The sequence below is a fragment of the Lygodium microphyllum genome, chromosome 25, assembly GCF_053477565.2.
Source record: "Lygodium microphyllum isolate KBCC chromosome 25, Lygodium_microphyllum_v1.1.10, whole genome shotgun sequence".
Taxonomy (NCBI): Eukaryota; Viridiplantae; Streptophyta; class Polypodiopsida; order Schizaeales; family Lygodiaceae; genus Lygodium; species Lygodium microphyllum.
In genome coordinates, this window is record NC_141159.1 from 27,996,962 (window position 1) to 28,016,995 (window position 20,034).

General features: G+C 42.7%; 1 protein-coding gene across 2 annotated transcripts in view; it reads left to right on the forward strand.

Moving 5' to 3' along the window:
* Window positions 1–19,144, forward strand: part of LOC148014009 (adenosine/AMP deaminase family protein) — a 46,586-nt gene extending 27,442 nt beyond the window's left edge. Inside the window, exons 9-11 of one of the 2 annotated variants that reach the window (XM_087666292.1) lie at window positions 16,708–16,774; window positions 18,045–18,149; window positions 18,240–19,144. In XM_087666292.1, the coding sequence (XP_087522418.1) occupies window positions 16,708–16,774; window positions 18,045–18,149; window positions 18,240–18,364 (297 nt within the window). In that variant the 3' untranslated portion in view covers window positions 18,365–19,144. Of the gene's footprint in view, window positions 1–16,707; window positions 16,788–18,044; window positions 18,150–18,239 lie in introns of both variants that reach the window. The other variant, XM_087666293.1, reaches the window with a different exon arrangement.
* Window positions 19,145–20,034: the final 890 nt, after the last annotated feature.

Here is a 20,034-nt window from a genome sequence, read left to right on the forward strand (position 1 = left end):
ACCTGTTCTTTGATCGCCGTTTGGTCCATGTTGTGCCATGGCGGCCAATGGCAGATTTTCAGTGCTTGCTTCTACAGAAATGCCCGGTGTGGGTTGAGGTGAAAAACTGTCCGGCTGTCTATTGGCCACTGTTAAAGGATGCCATGGCCGTTGTGGGCACTGTTTTGGTCCCTCCGAGCCTAAGGGCCACGAACTGTAACCATTTGTGTATGTTATGAGACACTGCTTGGAAAAGGCCTGCTTGGTTACGTCTTAACTGCTCTGGCATGCATCCTTTGTACTTTTGTCTGAAATGGGGTAACTTTGTAGGCCATTGTTTTTCGTGTGGTAAATTGGGGCATTTTATGGCCGAATGCCCAACAAAGCAATTGACTTCAGATGCGGAGCATGTTTTGCCTCCCAGGGAAGATATGGTGCTTGATGCTTCGTCGCAGGATGCGACCCAGCCCCCTAAAGTTTTGGATAAAGGAAAACAACATGTTTCGGGCTTGGATTCCCGTGACAATGATTGGGTGGATGTACGTGCCAAAAAAGATAAAAGGTTTGATGCTGGCATGGCGGATACTGTGCCTAGTGCTTCACAAGATTCCTTGTGTACTTATACGTGCAGGAAAGACATGTTGTCATCAGGGCACCCTTCTCAGGCTATGGTTTTGTCTGTTCCTCGCAATCAGCCCATGAGGAAAGTATATTCGGATGGTCCAAAGGGCCCACCTGCTAAGTTGTCTTTTGACGCTAGAGGTAATGTGATTACCCCATTGGATCGGCCTTATCCCCGTTCCATCCCCAAGTCAGTGAATATACCGTCTACCTCTAAATCTGCCCGTCGGAACTCTTTTGCCGTGTTGGCTGATTTTTTGGACGAGGGAGTCCTTGACATTCTAGCAATGAAGGTTAAATCGAGGCAAGTGTTGCCTCGTTCTTGATCCTCTTTTTGAATATACATGAAGATCGCCACGTGGAATGTGAGAGGCATTTGTTCTCGCAATGAGCAGCATGCCATGTGGAGTTTATTGCATGAGAATTAGTGGGATGTCTTGTGTGCTGTTGAGCACAAGAGTCACCGCGAAGTAGGAAAAGTTGTGGATTGCCATGGCTTTCGCTTGTTTTATGTAGGGACCCATGACATGCATTATTCTGGTGTGCTTATGATTGTCCATGAGAAATATCAACGTGTTCTTATCAAGAATGATGTACATGGTCGTTTTGTGGTGATTGAAGTTTTATTTGAAGGAGAGATCTTATGGTTACTTGGGCTCTATGCTCCAAATGACCCTTTATCCCGCCGGGATCTTTGGAATACTTTGCAGACCTCCTTGTCCACATCAGAGCATTCGGTGATGGATACTCCGAAAAGCCGTGTGTGGAATGCCTTTGCTCTTGCCGTACTTAAGCAAGATCTCTGGTCATGGCTACACCCTTCTTCTACAGGATTTATGTTTCATTCTGCGCAGTATACATCTACATGGTCGCGGTTGGACCGCATGTACATAATGCAAGATGATGCTTTTCTGCCTGAGATGCTGGAAATGAAAGTGTTGCAACACTACGCCTTATCAGACCATTTTCCTCAACAGCTTGAAATGCTTGTCCAACCCATTGCACCTTTTAAGCAATTTCTGGATAGACTCCCTTTGCGTTTCAACTCGTCTTATTTAAAGCATTCAATCTTTTAGGATTATATGCAGCAATTGATTGATAGATTTTTATTGGATTTCCCTTCTAAGGCAATGCTTCTTTTGAATGATTGCTCTCTAATGTGCAGCGGGTTGCACGGCAGTATGGGATCCATCATGCCTCTCTTTGTTGGCGGCGTCGACACGCAGCAGAGGAATTACTGGGTTTGGTTCGTTCTCTACTGGTGGAGACTCCAGATGATGTATTTCTACTGCCATTGGCTATGTGTTTGGTTGATCTTCTTAAAGAGTTTCTGTTGAAATCTTATCAACAGGCCAAATTGCAAAATTTGACAGAGAATTTGCAAGATAGTGCTTGTCAGACTCATAAGTTCTTTCGTGCTCTTCATGCATCCCCCGCTCGAGAGAATATGACTAGACTCCAGGATGCAGAAGATCAAATGGTCACTGATCCTTAGACTATTGTGAATATGTCTAGGAATTATTTTCTAGACCTTCTTGGTTCTACTCCTTCACCTTTGGACCAAACTACTCATGCTCGCTCTGTTTTCTATGATTTGCTCCGCAATCAGGTTCCACATGACATGCAAACTACTTTGGAGATAGATATTTGTGAGGCAAGAGGTTATGGATGTCTTGTTACACTTGCCCAAGGATAAAAGTCCCGGTTGGGATGGTCTCACCAATGAATTCTTTGAGGTTTTTGCTACCAGTCTAGTGAAACCATTGATGGCTATGTTTCAGCAAGTTTGGGAAATGGGGTTCATGCCTTTCTCATGGAAAGAAGGACTTATCAACCTGCTTCCAAAACTTTCGTCGCCGTCTATGTTGACACATTGGCGACCAATTTCTTTGATGGGTTCTATGTATAAAATCTTCTCCAAAGTAATGGCGAATCGGCTCCATAAGCATCTCCCTACCATTGTACATCCTCTTCAATATGGTTTCATTAAGGGCCGAAACATTTTGCATAATGTCTTGAATGTGCAACTGGATATTGACTATGCAAGGCACTCTAATCAGGAGGTGGTATTGATCCAATTGGACTTGGAAAAGGCTTCTGACTATTTAGACTGGTTCTTCATTGCAGACCTTATGTCTACTATGGGCTTTGGTACTCGGATGGCTCGTTTGATTTACACCATTAGTGTTGCGGCGTCTTCGCGAGTTATGCTGAATGGTGGTGTTACCGAGCCTTTTGTCCTTACACGCTCTGTGCGACAGGGTTGCCCTTTGAGTCCTCTCTTTTTTGCCCTTGTGACTCATCTGGTTCTCTCGATGTTATCTCAGATGGCAGCTTCTACTCAGTTGGCTAGATTGTCACTTCCTTTTGGACAGCACTTTTTTAGTCAATCCTTGGTTGATGACAACTTTATGATTTTGCGTGCGAATAAGGATAATCTTTGCAAAGCATTAGATGTTTAGACTCTCTTTGGTCAAGCTTCTAGTCTTCATATCAATGCTTTGAAATCAGCCATTCTCAGTTGCACGGAGTCAGATTTGCAATCACTGGACTGGCAGGGAATGGTTGTTTCCCGTGGTTCCATTGTCAGGTATCTTGGGCACCCTTTGGGTGTTGATGTTCGGTCGAAACAACTGTTAGAGTGGATTTCACAGAAATTGACAGCTAAGTTTCTGTATTGGAAGTCACAGGCTTGGCCTTTCCATGTTCGCCTCAAAGTCGCTCAGACAATTATATTGCCAATGCTCACATATTTCTTGCCATTGTTGCCTTGGACTACCACTACATTGAATACTCTTACTCAGTGCATTCGTTTCATGTTATGGAAGAAGGACTCCTTACATGCAGGTATTTCATGGATCTCTTGGTCGCATGCATGCACTCCCAAACGCATGGGTGGTGGGGCTATTTTGGATGCCGAAACTCATATGCTGGCACTCCATTGGTCTCTTTTTCGTGCCATGTGCTTGGATCATCACCCGCGGGTCTTGATAGCCCGTTATTTTCTTGAGAATCACGGGCTGGTGCATGGTAATACTTAAATTCGGAGCTCTTGGTGGCATGTTCTTAATACAGACTCTCGGTTTTCTAGTCCTGCATCATCCCACTCACTTGGTATGTTCCTGGAAATTGGTTCTCAAGAAGGCTCAATGGCATCTAGTCGAGGATCGCTTAGCCACTAACTCTTTTCAACAGGAACTGTTGGCAGCCTCGCGATTACTTTCTTGGGAAGGCAAACATGAGCTCAGACCAAAATTTAATCGTATGGCACGTTTGGGCTTAACTTCAGTTGCAGATGCCACCCTTGCTAGTCGTGTTGATATCATTTCGTACAGCCAGAAGGCTTTTCAGGATCCCTCGTGGATATCGTGATTTATGGGGACAGATTTTGATGGTGCTCCAGAGCAGACAACCCTTTCCTGCCCTTGCTATGGATCGTCCCTGGCAGGACTGGGACCTTGCGGGCCGCCTGAATTTGGAAAAGGCCTAAGCTAACTAGGTGTATCATCTTCTGATTAAAGATCATCAATGGCTGGTTACTAAAGCCAATACTGTATGGGGATTGCGTAAATCTCGGTCATGGTGGAAGGCAACTGTGATGGAGGGTTGGATGAACAAGACACCTTTCAAATGCAAGGTCTTTCTTTGGAGGGTGATGATTGGTGGTCTTCCTCTTGCTTCAGCCCTTTCCAAGCGTCGAATCTCCAACGGCAGTTGTTTCTTTTGCACCACTAGTGTGGAATCGGCCCGTCATCGATTCATTTCTTGCCCTCTTGCTAAGAAAATCTAGTCACTCTTGTCGGCAGTTTGGCGAGTAGTGGTTGGTTTCTCGCTAAGCCCTTTGGACTGGGTCTTTGCGCGGCCCAAATACCCCACATCGGCTCAGTCGCATATGAAGATCTTGTTTCACTTTCTTAGATACTAGGGCTATTGGCACAATTGGACCATTCAGAATGCTTTTCTTTTTGATTCAGCCTATAATGTTCAGGGACATATTGCTAGGCTTAAAGGCCTCTTGCATTGGCAGATAGATCTTATTCGGCACTCTGACTTACTCCCGCGGGAGGACTTACTTCCCTGGCATAGGGCAATTTCCTCTGCGTCGTTGCCATGACTTTTTGTAACTCTTTTGTAGTCTAGTGCTTTAGAGAGAGAGAGATTTACACACGATCGCTTAGAGCCACCGTGTATCTTGTAATCAAGTAAACTTGTACCTTTTTTCATAATTAATACAATTACCTTTTACGGAGAGAGAGAGAGAGAGAGAGAGAGAGAGAGAGAGAGAGAGAGAGAGAGAGAGAGAGAGAGAGAATATTGCAGTGAGTGAAGAATGCTGATACAATGATGATGGATTGATTAGTCCCTGTATGCAGTCCAAAGCATCAACGAGGGCACCAAATTAAGTTGATGATGTGGCAACACCAAGCACAAAGAGTTGGAGTGTTGGAGTGTGCACCTGCAAAGGGAAGACTGAAGATTGAAGAGTGTGTATATCTGCCAAGTGGGTGGGGCTGGCTATAAATAGCCAAATCCCCAAAAAATTGGCCAACCTGCTCCTGTAGGGGCCATAAATGCTGGTCATTGAAGATAAAAATGTCAAAAAAATAGGAGTGATCCCGGAGAAATCCCAAATGACAATGACAATGTCCAGCAGGTGTAGGCAGATTGTGGAAAGTAGTAATTGACCTAATAATGCACACATGAAGCCAACAAATAAAGAAAATGCACCTAAACTGCCAGAGCTCATATGTCTCTATCAAACTTTGACACAGGTAGGCTAACACTTCTACCCACACCAAAGTTGAATCCAATCCCCATTTCTCAACCAACCTTAGCCCCTTCCAGTAGTGGTAGTGTCACTCCAAGGACATTGAGAGGGGGGTCTTCCCTAGGGAGGTAGCATAGTTTCTCCACCCCGTGGTATCTGTGTTTATTAGTGGCTAGCCACCAGTGTGGTGGATCATGGATCTCCCCCTTAGTCGGTGCCTCATAGCATCTCTAATTGGTTTGGCCATTACCTTCCCCTAGGCCAGTATCCTAGGAGTCCAAAGGTCATCCTTAGGAACCTTAAGCTACTTTCCTTTAGGCTTAGCCATATTTTTTGAAGTCTTCCACTACAAGCTTTCTTCTTTCATTCACTTTTGTTGCATCTCACTCTCACAACATCTAGACCATCTCAATATGAAACATTTGGTATGTAGGTTTCTTTCTTAATCTTTTCATGCTGGGTTTTGTGTTCCAATTAGGACTAACATTATAGGTATACCAATCCTACCTGGACTAAAGGTTTGTCTTTCAGTTTTTGCCTTGGTGAGTATTACCTCCATCAACATGGAGATGGAGAGTATCTACTCTTTTGAGATTGGGCCTTTGGCATTCTTCTTCTCTTGGTATCCATTTTTCTCCCCTTTTAGTTGAGGTATTTTTAATCTAACTTTGAGTTTAACTTTCATGATAGGTGGACTGCTACTTTGGTGATTATGCCTTCATACTCTTGGCTACATTGGAGCCATCTCCTGAGGTCGAGTTTCAGGCATGCCTACAACACTTGGTCAGCATTGGAGCCCTCTCTTCAAGTACAGACCCATCCCAATTGCCTTGGTGGCTGACTTTTCCCCACCCTTGTGGTTGGGGAGGGTCAGGTCTTTCTTCTTCATCCATTTGATCTATTTGCATGGTGGACCACTCTCTTGGCACTTTTTTAACTAGCATGGAGCCATCTCCCGAGGTTGAGATTTGGGCTTGGCTATGCCACTTGATTAGCATTGGAGCCCTCTCTCAAGAATCGAGTATGGGCATGTTTTGCATATCCAAATGGTTGATTCTAGCTAAGGGGTGTTAGGTCTTCTTCATGGCTCTCGGCACCACACAAGACCAATATTAAGTTCCTCTTCCTCCTTTGACATCGACATCCATGGTTGGGGATTCCTGCCCTTTCTTGGTATTCTACAAGTTTCAGCATATGTGATATCGGCCTCCCTTTCTTGCTATACCTCACCATCACCTTTGTAAAAGGACGCCTGGGCAAGTAAACACTTTCCCCATGAGGAACATTGTCCGAGTGGCACGTACTGCATATGCATTCTCATCATATAGCATACTCTTTACATATCATTGTGCACAACACCCCTGAGTGGATCTTGAGTTGTTTCCACCGGCAATTCTTCTATCACCTTACCATGATACCTTACATACTTCTCCCTTTTCCCTCGTCATTGACACCTTGGAGGGTAAGGATAGCTTGTCTATTTTGTGATGTGTTGGATCTAACCATTCCTTTTTCATTCTCCCCCCGAGCACAATTACTTGGTAGGCTACAAACCATATCTTCTTTTTAAAAAAGGGTCGATGAGGTTCCAATTGCCTTTGCAACTCTTGGTAGGTCACTAGGCAATCGACGAGCACTCTTTGTCCAATGTCTTGGCCTCTCTAGAGTGATCACTTGGGCTTTCTTGGTAAGATAACCATCACCTCTCTAGTCTTGACAGGCCGTAGAGGGCAGCTGGCGTGCACCCTTTGTTTGATGCCCTTGCTACTTTGGGGTGGGATACCTTGAGGTAAAAATGGGCTTGAGCTTTTCTTCTAGTCCCTTCTTGGTTCCAGCTTTGGCTTGAGAGGGAATATTGAGCTAAAAATGCATTACAAACTTGTTAGCTCTTTAAAACAGCCCTAAAACATGCAAATCACCAAAAGTTTCATTAAACGGTCTGCGGTCCTAGAGAGTTTTGTGTCCCATAAGAAAAACCCTAAAACATGTAAATCACCAAAAGTTTCATTAAACGGTGTGCAGTCCTAGAGAGTTTCTGTGTCCCATAAGAAAAACCCTAATTTGAAAGGGTTTTCTACATGTATAAATAGACAAGCTGCCCACCATTCAGCCCATCCTTGTCTTGCAGGATTTTGCTGCTAGCCCTCTTCCACTAGTTGTCCAACCCCTAACATCTATTGCTACATGATCTACAACTTCACCCAATGTTCCAATGTTGCGGGTGATTAGTTGCCATCATCTTCAGGCAGTTACATTGCTGTGTTTACTAGCTCCTGCCCCAAAGACTGTTGCGTTTTGGTTTGCAGCCTCCTGCCCTTCCATTTCCGGCATCAGCATGATTTGCATTTGCATCTACAGTAGGTTGTTTTTGTATTTTCAGCACTTTCCTTCATCATTCTTTGCTCTGATTGGTGATTATTGTACTCAAGATCCGTCTTTGGTGGACAACACACACGTGACACATTGAAATCTCCCTCAACCTGCTCCTATGGGAGCCACCGGCTGTTGGACAGCTTTGGCCTTGAACATTTTATACATTATCTCATTCATTTACAGCATTGATTCTTTCACTTTAGAGTTCTCTTTCTTCTCTATTTGTGTTCGTGTTTATTGCATTACTATTGGAGTTATTGTGTATCAGCTATGTTCGTACATTCTATGTTTTCTTTGTGCAAACCCTAGTATATCTTCACATGTTCGCCAATTGCAAGCTACTTCCTTGGGGTTGAGAACATTGAATGTCCCAACTCAGGTGGTAAAACCCTTGGGTCCAAAACAACAAATCAGTGCTGAGAATCCTCAAATTTGCAGAGGAGGAGATGAGCAATAGATGAGAGAGAGATCTTCAAATCTAGGTACAAATAGAGCCCCAACAGCAGTTGCTAGCTGTCTAACAGCCCTAGAAACAAGTGATTGCTGTCTTGGATGCGAGAAGTGCTGTCACTTAATGCCAAATGGAGCAAAAATCCTATTGCCAGCTGAGAATCAATCTTCCAGTACTGTCAAAACCCTAATAGCAGCAGTCATCCTGCCTGACTGCACTCTCTCTCACTTCCAGACAGCCCAAAATGCTCTGCACAGGCTGCCTCAACCTTGCATGGCATGCTTTCTCTCTTTGTGCCAAATGGCAAACCTACCCGTGTATCCTCAACCTCTAGAAACTGAATTTCCAGCAGATAATAATTTGTGAAAGCTAAAAATTCATTGGCCTTGCCCCAAGAATTGGTCACTACCCTTTCTCATCTTAAAATCCTAAGCCCTTTGAGCTTGAAAGCATTCAAACTTTCATTAATCTTAGTCCAAAGTATTAAATGTTTTAATTCTCTAATCCCCATGACACCAAAAGCCATTATTTCCAAGGGCACAATTAATGTCTTTTGCCCAAGGTCTCGCTTTAGGCACCCACTAACACATATCCACCACAAATCTTCCAAAGTGTTCATCCTATGCATATTGTATTTTCATTGCATCCAATTCTTGATGATAAGCAATAGACATAGCTTAAAATTATGGTTTCTTGGATAAAGCATGTACCACAACATTCTTCTTTTCATCCACAGGAACAATTTGGAACTGGAACATGGACAAGAAGTTAGCCCATCTCATATGCTTCTAAGACAACTTTGTCTATGTCAAAAAATAATGGAAATTTTGATGATCAGTCTAAACAACATCAACACCTAGTAGATAGTGCTTTCACATAGAAAGAGCATGTATGATAGCTAACAACTCTTTCTCATAAACTTGCAAATTCTTTTCAGCACTGGCCATCTTGTGTGGAACTACAATGCTATTCCCACAGCATCATACTGAACCACAAAAGCCTTTTGGAGATTAGGCAATATCAACATTGGATTTGAAGTAAGCTTTTCCTTCAATTCATTAAGGCCTGCAATATCTTTTTTTGCCCACTTTAAAGGCACTCCCTTTTTCTACAAAGCATGAAGAGGATAGACGATTTCTACAATTGGTGAATAGACCTCATGTAGTAAGAAAATAACCCAAGGAAACTATGAACATCATTTAGATTCTGCAAATCCAAGGAAACTATGAACATCAGGTAAATTCTACAAATCTGGCTCACTATGAATGGCTCCACTTTAGTTGGACCCCTCCTAACGCCATCCTTAGAGACTGTGTGCTACAAGAAGTGAATCTCCTTGAAGAAGAACTCACTCTCTAAAGGACTATAGCTACATCTTTCCAGTGCTCCATCTCATTCTTTGAGTAGATAATGATATCATGAAAGAATGTCCAATGGAGGATCTTGGTGTTGACAAAAGATCCCATCCATCATCCAATTGAATGTTATTGGGGCATTAGCAAGCCCAAACAAAGTCATTAGAAACTCATACAAGCTAAAGGTTCTCCTGAGAATTGTCTTCTAGCACATCTTCTTTTCGAACGTGTATTTGATGATAGCCACTCTCTTCAAATTTATTTGATTGAATAGTACAAATCCTTCCAATTTATGAAGGACATTATCTGTTGATAGACTAATAAGACAAATTAGACCATGGAGGATATGCTATGAAATATGTATCCCATCATAGACAATTTGATTAGGAGTGTTATCTTCTATAGATTGGGTTTGCTTATAACAATGCTGAGCATTTGGCTACTCAATATAGATGGTTTATGCTGATGTACGGTTATGAGCCAAAACCATTAATTCTTGTTGAGCTGAAGGGAATCAAAATGCAATTTGTAGTTCCTTGGTGAAGCTCAAGAAATGTTAATGATTGTAAGGAAAACATCAAAACAGCCTAGGATCGTACTATGTTGCCAGCCAAAACCATACTCCTTGAGAGCTCCAAGAGGGCACGTGGGTTTACCTTATAGTCGGAAAGGACTTTGATTCAATAACTAGCAGCAAGTATTGTCAAAGTGAAGCAATGCAGAAGCGAATGACCATGACAAAGAGTGAATAGAGAGAGAAGAGAGAGAGAGAAAGAGGCAGTGAAACGCAGAAAATCTGCAGTGAAGAATGTTGTATAAGGATGCAGAATTATAGACGGGTACAGAGAAAATATCTGCGTATGTCTCCACCTCAAGGATGTCGATCTCCGTCAGCCCCGAGAGCAATCTCCGCAATCAGCAGATTGAAATCTGTCATCAGAGACAATGTGTAGACTGCTGAAAACTTAGCCTATTTATAAGCTGTAAATAATATCAATAAATGATCAGGTCGGGCTGCATTAAATGCAGCTGACTGATGCAGTTGGACTGTCTGACTGCTACCACATGGCACTGCTGATGTGGCCGCGTGTGTCCAGGAAATGACTCTCAACACCCCCTCTCAGATCCTGGACAAGGCAGCAGACGAAGCAATCTGGAGTGTTGGTGAAGTAAAGCCTAGGGAAGTGCCTTCGTAAACAAATCTGCAAGATTGTCTTTGGTCTTACAATATTCCACATCAATGGTCTCATCCAGAAGCTTCTCCCTAATGAAGTGATACTGGATCTCTATGTGCTTCGTCCGGGCATGGAATATGGGATTCCGTGTCAAGGCAATGCAACTCTCATTGTTGCAACGCAAGATAGTAGGACGAGTCTAAGGGCAGCCAAGCTCCTCCAACAACTGCCGAAGCCACATAGTCTCACATGTAGTAGAAGGCGTAGCCTGATACTCTGCCTCAATCGAAGATAGGGCTACCGTGGGCTGCTTCTTGCTACTCCAAGAGATAGCACAAGCGCCCAAGGTAAAACAATAACCTGTAGTAGACCTCCTTTGATCCACATCGCTAGGCCAATCCGAATCACTCCAATCTGCGAGAACAAGATCAGAAGCACCTGTACCTGCTGGATAGGAAATCTCGAGGTTGGACATCCCCCTCAGAAACCGAAGTATCCTCTGAGCAACCTACCAATGCACCTATTGAGGTGCACTCATGAACCCAGTCAAAAGACCTACAACAAAACATAGATCAACCCATGTGTTTAGGAGCCAAATCAATGATCCAATCATTGACGGTAGCGGGTAGCATTTGTCAAAGGAGAATCTGCATGTGAAATGGCCTTCAAGTTCGGATCCATAGGAGTAGAAATGGACCGACAATCCTCCATGTCAAAAGTCATCAAGAGCTCCTATGCATATCTCTGCTGAGATATAAAAATCCCTCTCTGAGACTGATAAATCTCGTGGCCCAAAAAAAAAATGGAGAAGTCCTAAATCTATCATTTGAAACTGCTGATGTAGGGCTACCTTTGTCTCTTCGACCTTCTGGGCATGATCACCTATAACAATCAAGTCATCAACATACAAAACAAACAACACACGACCACCCTCAGAAGTGTGCACATAAAGCTGTAGATCGGCCCTAGAGTGCCGATATTCCAACTTGGCCTAGAGAAACAAATCAATCTTCTCATTCCAAGCACGCGGAGCCTGCTTTAGGCCATACAAGGCCTTCTTCAACTTGTAAACCTTCCCATCTAAGGAGCCAAATCAAGGAGGTTGTTCTACATAGATCTCCTCCTTCAAATCACCATTCAAGAAGGCTGACTTCACATCCAACTGAAAAACAGGCCATCTCCTATGACTAGCCAAGGCAAGAACAATACAAATAGTCACCATGCGAGTAGTAGGGGCAAAAGTATCATGGAAATCAACACCTGGGCATTGTGCAAAACCTTTAGCAACAAGGTGAGCCTTGTGCTTGTCCAAAGAGCCATCACTATGGTACTTGGTCTTGAAGACCCATTTGACACCAATCACCTTCTTATGAGAGGGATGAGGCACAAGGTACCAACTGCCATTCCGCTCAATAGCCTCCAACTTGACTTCCATCGCTTTCTGCCAATGATCTAACTACAAAGCCTCCTTCACTGATGTAGGCTCTCTATCCTGCATAACACGGGACATCAAATAGTAGTTAGAGCAAACAAGCTCCATAATATGTGCCTGGTGCCGCCGTGACCTCCGTGGTCCATCCTGCGGTTGCTACTATTTAGGGACCCCTCGATTCTTGAATCTTGGAGCGTGTCATGGGCCCAATGAGGAGGAGGCCGAATCTCACCTCGACGCTCTCCATCTGCTGAAGTTTCTAGAAGGTCCACCATCTATAGAGGACCAATCGGTGAATCTGGTGGCTGGGTAGTAGGCTCCTCATCCGAAGAAGAGTCCTCAAGAGACATAGACTCAAGAGGAACAATCGCTAGGGCCCAGCTATCACCGGGATATCCAAGTACAGGGTGATCCTCACCCTCCTCTAGGGTTGGAACCTCCACGAACCAAACATCACGGTTCGTGTAGACATCCCGCTTAACAGGATCATACAATCGGTAGCCTTGAGATTGTGAGCTATAGCCCACAAACACCTGTCTTCTAAAAGCTGCTTCAAATTTGTCATGCTATGTCTTCAAGATGTGAACATAAGCATCACACCCAAAAACCCTGAAATAAGAAATATCGGGCTTTGATCCAAAGTACACCTCAAAAGGAGTCATACCAACAACGGAAGTAGGGGAACGATTAAGAATGTAAAATGAAGTAGCCACAGCCTCAGCCCATAGACACTGAGGTTTCTGACAATGCTCCACCATCATAGTACGGGCAATCTCGATCACACTGCAATTCTTCCGCTCCAAAATGCCTTTCTTTTGAGGGGTGTTTGTATTGGCAAACTCCTGGTGTATGCCACGATCTGCACAAAACCGAGCAAACTCATTAGAAACAAAGTCTCTGCCCTTATCCGTTCGTAAGGTCTTCAACTTCCGCCCCGATCAGTTCTCCTCAAAGAGCAACCAATCCTCGAATTTGGAGAAAACCTCCAACTTTAGCTTTAAGAAATAGGCCCATGTCATCCTGCTATAATCATCTACAATGAGCATGAAATACAAACTCCCTCAAAGGGATTCCGTCCTCATCGGTCTACAAAGATCAGTGGAAACAAGCTCCAAGGGTGCTGAAGACTGCCTCAAAGCCTTGTTGGGAACAACATCACGAGACTGCTTTCCATGGATGCAGGATACACAAGGCTGCTGACTCACCACAAGATCTGGCAATCCTCCAACAAACTGGTCCTTAGACGCCTTCCGAAGGTATTTATAATTGAGGTGACCAAACCGAGCATGCCAAAGCTCAGACTGAGTTTAGGAGGTAAGAAGAAGAGAAGTCAAGGCAGAAGGAGACCGCAACTTGTAGACTCCATTCTTCTTATAACTTGAAGAAAGAACCGCTCTCGATCCTTGATCAAGAATTCAAAAAGAATCCACACCAAATTCAACTGAGAGGCCGAGGGCAAAAATCTTGTGCACCAAGAGAAGATGATACCCCAAAGCCGGCACATAAAGTACCTCAGAAGCATGGACACCACCATGCCCATCTGGAATAAGATGCATGTTGCCCTGTCCCTGAATAGGAATAGACGAACTATCGCCGATAAGAAATTGACCATGAGAAGGCCGCAAATGAGTAACACTTGCTATAGAAGGGGTCATGTGTCTAGAGGCACCACTGTTAACAATCCACTCCCGAGTAAATGGGGCCGTTAACGCAGCATTAGAAGCCGGCAGGGTCGAATCCTCAACCACCTCCAAATGGAGGAAAGCAGTCGATGAGGGAACAACCATCGCTCCAGAATCCTTTGAAGATTTCTCATTCTTCTCCTTCTTCTTCTTCTCCTTGTCGGGGCAATCCTTCTTCCAGTGACCTGTTTTACCACAAATGTGACAAGTAGACTCCTTGTCTTTGTTCTTCCTAGATTTGTCTTCCTTCCTTCTTCTTCTTCTGGTCCTTCGATGGGTTCTTATCATTATATCATTATATTATACCAAATCACCCATGATTTGAGAGAGGGTGTTAGTGGATATGCTAGTTCATGCATGAGTCAATGCATGCCATTTAGGGCTAGGCACATTGTAGTTATTTTAGGCATTTTCTTTTGGTGACATTTCATGTCAATTTGGCATTTTTTATGCTATCTCCTCAGTCATTGTCATTCACCTCCAGGTTTTGGTGGAGAGAGGGAGCCGGTGCTGGTGCCTTGACAACCAGTGACTCACATTGGATTTGTACTGTCTCATATCTTGGTATATGGATTCCATTTTTTGAGTATCTCCTTGCTACTGAGTTCTTTGTGCAGTGTTCTTTTCTTTTGCAATGTTTCTCTTTTCCTTCTATCTTCTGTTTAGTAGTCTATTACAACAGTTTTCCACGCTTCCATCAGTACATCCACTTTTGATAATAATTGGACTACCCGGATTGCCTTCATTTTTTATTCCAATTTAGGAGTGCAGCGCTGCATTGCTCAACTCAGAGGTCTTCTTCACTAATAGTTTGGAATCATGTGGTATGTAGGTGTTCTCCCTAAGAATGATTTGGTCTCTTGGCATATGGCAGTTTCGTCTATTCCTCTACTGCCTATTTAGTTTTTTGGTGAATTTTGTACTTTTCTAGTAATTAATACAATTACCTTTACAGAAAAAGAGAGAGAGAGTTGCAGAGTCTGAAAGCAAAAGACAATCACTAAAAGAAAGAACTACAAATACAAAGGTTTTGAGTCTTTCTTTATAGGCTGTGGTCCGCCGTGGGATTCTATTGTTGCTGCTCTATCTCATTATGCTCAAGTATCTAGGTGGGTGTCTCCTATGTCAGATGCTGACGGACATGGGCTGTGAGCTCTTCTCCTTGGGCTCTGTGGCATAGTTACGCGAAACGGCCTGAAACGGCACTTAGGAAGAGGCGAAACGCCGAAACAAGGTCAAAATCTCCTGAAACGTGTTTTCTAGACTGAAACGTTTCGGAACTGCGAAATGGTGCCACATGGCATTTCAGAAAATGTTTTGGGACATAAAATGTCTGCATGGAATAGGATGCAATGTTTATGGTCAAAAATTGAAGGTTTGGGAAAACATAATAAATTTTAAGTCACAAATGTGCCATTTTGAGTGTTGATCAAGCGTAATCACATGAGCCATTTCAATACAACCTGTTACAAGTTAAAAGGGATCTTTACTAGCCCTTTCAATCATGACCTTTCATAAAAGAAAAATCTTGATTCTTCCACACGAACATTAAAAATGAACAATTGAAATGAGGATTGTGCCCACAATTTGGTTCTAACTATAGTCCGTTCATCTCTCTCTCTCTCTCTCTCTCTCTCTCTCTCTCTCTACCTTATAATGCATTCCAGCTTCTAGCTTCATTAACATGTTCCAACTTACAACTAAAAGTTCTTGCATATTGATAAATCTAACTTTTTAAATAAAGTCTTTAAATCTTATTAACTAGGATATCATGTAATCTAAGGATGGTCTATGCAGAGCCATCAATGTGGGGAAGGAGGGTGTGGTACCTGTTGGTGGAGGGGTGGGTTCTCTAGCAATGGCTGTAGTGAAGAACTTTGAGGGGTCTCTTGCCAAGTGGACCTGAGGTTGGTAAAAGTAGTCTTGATCTCTCAGAAGTGTCTCCCTGCATCTCCTGAGCTCCAACACAATAAGCCTAGATTGTGTAGACTATGATATTGTGAGACTTTGTAGACTATGGTATTTAAAAAGGGCTATGAAAATTCTAGATAAAGCTGTATAGCTGTAAAACATGAAAGCTCCTATGTCTATGAATGGATAGAAGGTGATGAGAAAACAATCTAGTCCCAACAAAAGACTGAAGTAATGACATCACAAGGTTGGTCTGGCAGCTAGTATCTATCTCATGGGCCACTGTAAGACCTACTCTACAGCCTATCATGTTGGGGTTGAGCTGTCTCAATGGGCGCCTCCTGTGGTGCATGTGATGGCTTTAATCCATTGATGGTAAGGGTGGTGGGACGGTCTCCTAAGTCTGCTGCTAGGGCCAAGGCTCGTTTCAAGGTGATTCCTCATGATGATGGTCTGCCTTGACCTAGAGGAGTAGTCTCTTGTGAGGGAATGGGGAATGTTGCCGTAGAAAAGAAGTCGGTGATGACTGTCTGTGTGGGTCAGTCCAATATCGCTGCCCTCCTATCTCTCTCGAGGGTCTCCGTATGTTGCTGGAGCTCTGATAGAAATAGCCCCAAACATCTTTGATCTTCAAAGTACATGATCTGGCATAAGTTCTGAAACCCTGCCTAAAGAGGTGTAGAGGTCCAAAACCCTCCCTAGTGTGAGAGAGGGAAAGAGAGAGAGTGCTCTTATGACATGTGATTGGCCACATGGTAAATACATATAGCAAAAGCTAGGTTCAGTAAGTCCTTGGAAAAAGCCTAGAGGAAAGTAAATAATTCAGGAGTTTGAAGTATGTAATATAGTAAGTTTCCAGGTCTGCTTGTGTAAGACATATGTGAAATGATCATTTTATTCAGAGTGGAACTTGAGGTCAAAGAATTATGCTTCTAACGCTTTGAAACAATTGATAAACAGGTTGAAGTTTGCCTGACTTCAAATGTCCGCACTGAAACTGTGCCTGTTATACGGGATCATCATTTTGGTGCGTTCTATAAGTAATGAGTTCACCCCTTGTATGCTATTTTACATCTGTTTGTTTTGGTTAATGATGTGTAGCATTTGTATGTATTGTGCTCACAAATATAGTTTTGAGTATCTGGAATTGTGGATGATCTCTTGTGAATAAATTTACAGCTGGAGAGTTGAAAGGTGTTGACACCATGTGCACCTTGATTAGTGCTCATTGCTCTTTGCAGTGTTGTAGGTGTCTTGGCAAAGGTAGTTTAGGCTTGAATTGTGGATGAATTTTTTGGTATAATTGAGTTCCCCACTTGCAGTGTTGACACCATGTGCAACTAAAGAATCAGAGATGTATGAGGCTATTTCTGTTTTAATTAGGCAGGTTTTCTTCTGGAGTAGTGAATTTTACCTGGTTTGACAAATTGTTTCTATCCATTTGTTGTAGATTTTTTAATTAGATATGCAAGACTCACAAATGCCCTAATTGTATTTACATTGATACATCATGAAAGGTGAAGTGGTGAGGCTACTGTGGTGTCGTGTCAGATTTCTGTGGTAATCCAAGTATTTTAACCCGTAAGGAAGAATAGTAGACAGGGTGTGCTAATAGTGCTAATAGTGTGTTTCCATGTTCGTAAGAATGTGAAGGCATAGCCATCAAGTCATGGCTATGAAACATCCAAGGCACCAACCTAGGTAGAGCCTGTAGATCCAGGGTGTCAGTGGCAAAAGAGAAGGATGAAAACCACGGCCCTAACCAAGGTGCAATATGGAGGGGGAAAAGCATGGTTCTTTTGATGAATGAGGAGAATAGAAAGTGACCCCCTCTGAAGGAAAATCCAGAAATTCATGAATCACACAGCCTCCGATGAGTCTGAAATTGCTTCTAGCGCTGATTTTATAACAGAGATTCTAGACACCAATGGAAGAGCTCTCACAGCATTCAATGGCCAACCTTTAGTAAAATTATACAAGGCACAAAGGAGATGCTTCTTCAGCCAAAGTCACAGACGTTTTACTTGGGGATACGTAATTGCGTTTTGACGTTCTCTTTTTGTAAGTTTTAGACTTTTGTTAGATCCCAGGAAACTCTTTCCCTCTAAGCTGGTTCATTGACATCTTTTTGTATGCACATCTCTTATTTAGCTGGTTTCTTACTTTCCCTTTTTCTTCACATCCTTTGCCTTGAAATGCTGTTATGTGTGGAACCAGTACTGGATGTTTCCCGAGTGAGTTAGGTCGTGCTGCAACTTGAGAGGCCCAGGTAGCGTTAACAATTGTTGCTGCCGCAGCCTCCTTGTACAGGTCAAGGCATCCGCTGGTTATCTGCACGGACGATCCTGGAATATTTAATACAGACATCTCACGTGAATACGCGCTTACGGCAGTCTGCTTTGGTGAGAGATTCAAACTTCTGTCTGACGCCACGCCACCCACGGGTTTATCGCAGCCTTTTAACATGCGTGGTGGTTCGGCTTTGCCCGCAGGACTGACGAAGCTAAAGCTCCTGGAATTGGCGAGTAACGCAGTCCAGTATATTTTTGCCACGGTTGATGTGAAGGATGCATTACAGGACATCTACAACGCGGTGGAAAAGCAGCTCGGCTGTTGAACCCGCAGCCTTCCTCAAAACTGTACATTTGCCATGCATTCATCATTCGAATCACAGATCATGGGTTTTACTTGTATCATTTTGAAGAATGCTCAGCTTAAATTGTACAGAGCAAAAACATTGAAGTGCCTAAACATCGTGCAAAGGGACCTAATAGCACCTCCAGTGGTGGGGGAGGATCACAACCACCACCAACTTTCCTTCTTGTTTCTATTAGGATGGGATTGGCACGTTTAAAGCTTGATCGTGTGCGACAAAAGCATGCGAAGAAGAAGACAATAACAACTCTACAGTAAAGGGGCGCCGCTCAAAAGCTCAATCAAAACACTAACTAGGTGTGAGCGGCCCTTAAGCTAGAGCCCTTACCTTTGTGTACACGTCTTTCGAGTTGGATAATGCAACCTATGCCAAGGCTTTCTTGGACGATCTTACGATACCTCGACAAGATCACGTATTTGACCACAAATAAGATGTTACAGGGTAAGATAGCAACTTATGGCATTGTCCGTGCAACTTCTTTGACTAGATGTTGTGAAGTGCAAAAAAACGCAAAATTTTAATGACATATCTCTAACAGCTCTTCATCACAAACAGCTTTCATAGGTCAATACAATGCTACAACAAGTAATGTCACGCTCTTTTCTTTTGGGTTTTTTTTTTCTTTTGGGAGGGGCGAGTGCCTATGATGAAGTAAGGTTCATAGGGTTAGTAATGGGCCAATATTATGGGAGCTATTGGCGCCTTTCTCTAAGACCCAATGTTCATAAATTACCAAGGTTTGATGTATAATTAATTGCAAAATTTTCAAGAAAAGCCTATAGAATTTTCAAAATGAGGTTTAAAAATCTTAAAACATGAAAAAAAAAGTTATAAAAATGGCAAATAAATTTGATCGAAAAATCCCTTGAGCTAAAAGGTCTTTGTATCTATTAACAAATTGTAAACATTGCAGAAAGCTCAAATTTGCCAATGTTTTGTTGAATTACACTTGCACTAGGTCTACTAGGTCAATCCTTGACCACAAACAATTTTTAGACATTATAATGGTAGTTGTGGTAAGAGCTATTCCTTCAATTAAATGTTGTGAGGTGAAAAAAGCCAAGTGTTGGATATAGCTTTGCAGTTGCACGTCATTTAACTTTCCTTTTATAGGCCTTCTTTGTAATACTTTATGAGCATTATGGCAATGGGTATCTTGTGAAAACATTGCAAGCTTCCCCACAACTTCTAATTTGAAGGTTTTCCTAACTTTTGATTTGGAAGGCCTCATAGGAGCTCCCCTTTACTTTTCAAAGGGATTTAAAGGCACAAAACTATTTTACTAATCTTTCATTATTGAATGATTATGGTTGGTGTAGTATTATTGCAATTCAACATGGGGGCGAATCTTTTAATCAATCCACTAACCCTACTAGTAAGAGCATTGCATGAAAAGATCAGGTGATAGAGAAAACAATATTTCCACATGTAAGAGAAATAGATGGAAACTTAGTGTGCCCCTATGTTCTCAATAGTAGGAAGGAAGAGGAACATGACCAATTAATTAATTGACTAGAATAAATTTAAACACAAAGCAAAAACCTTTAATTGTGAGAAAGCAAATACATCGAATTTGATTGTGTGAGTGTCTAATAGCTCATGTTAAAGCTTTGACACATTTGTTATAGATT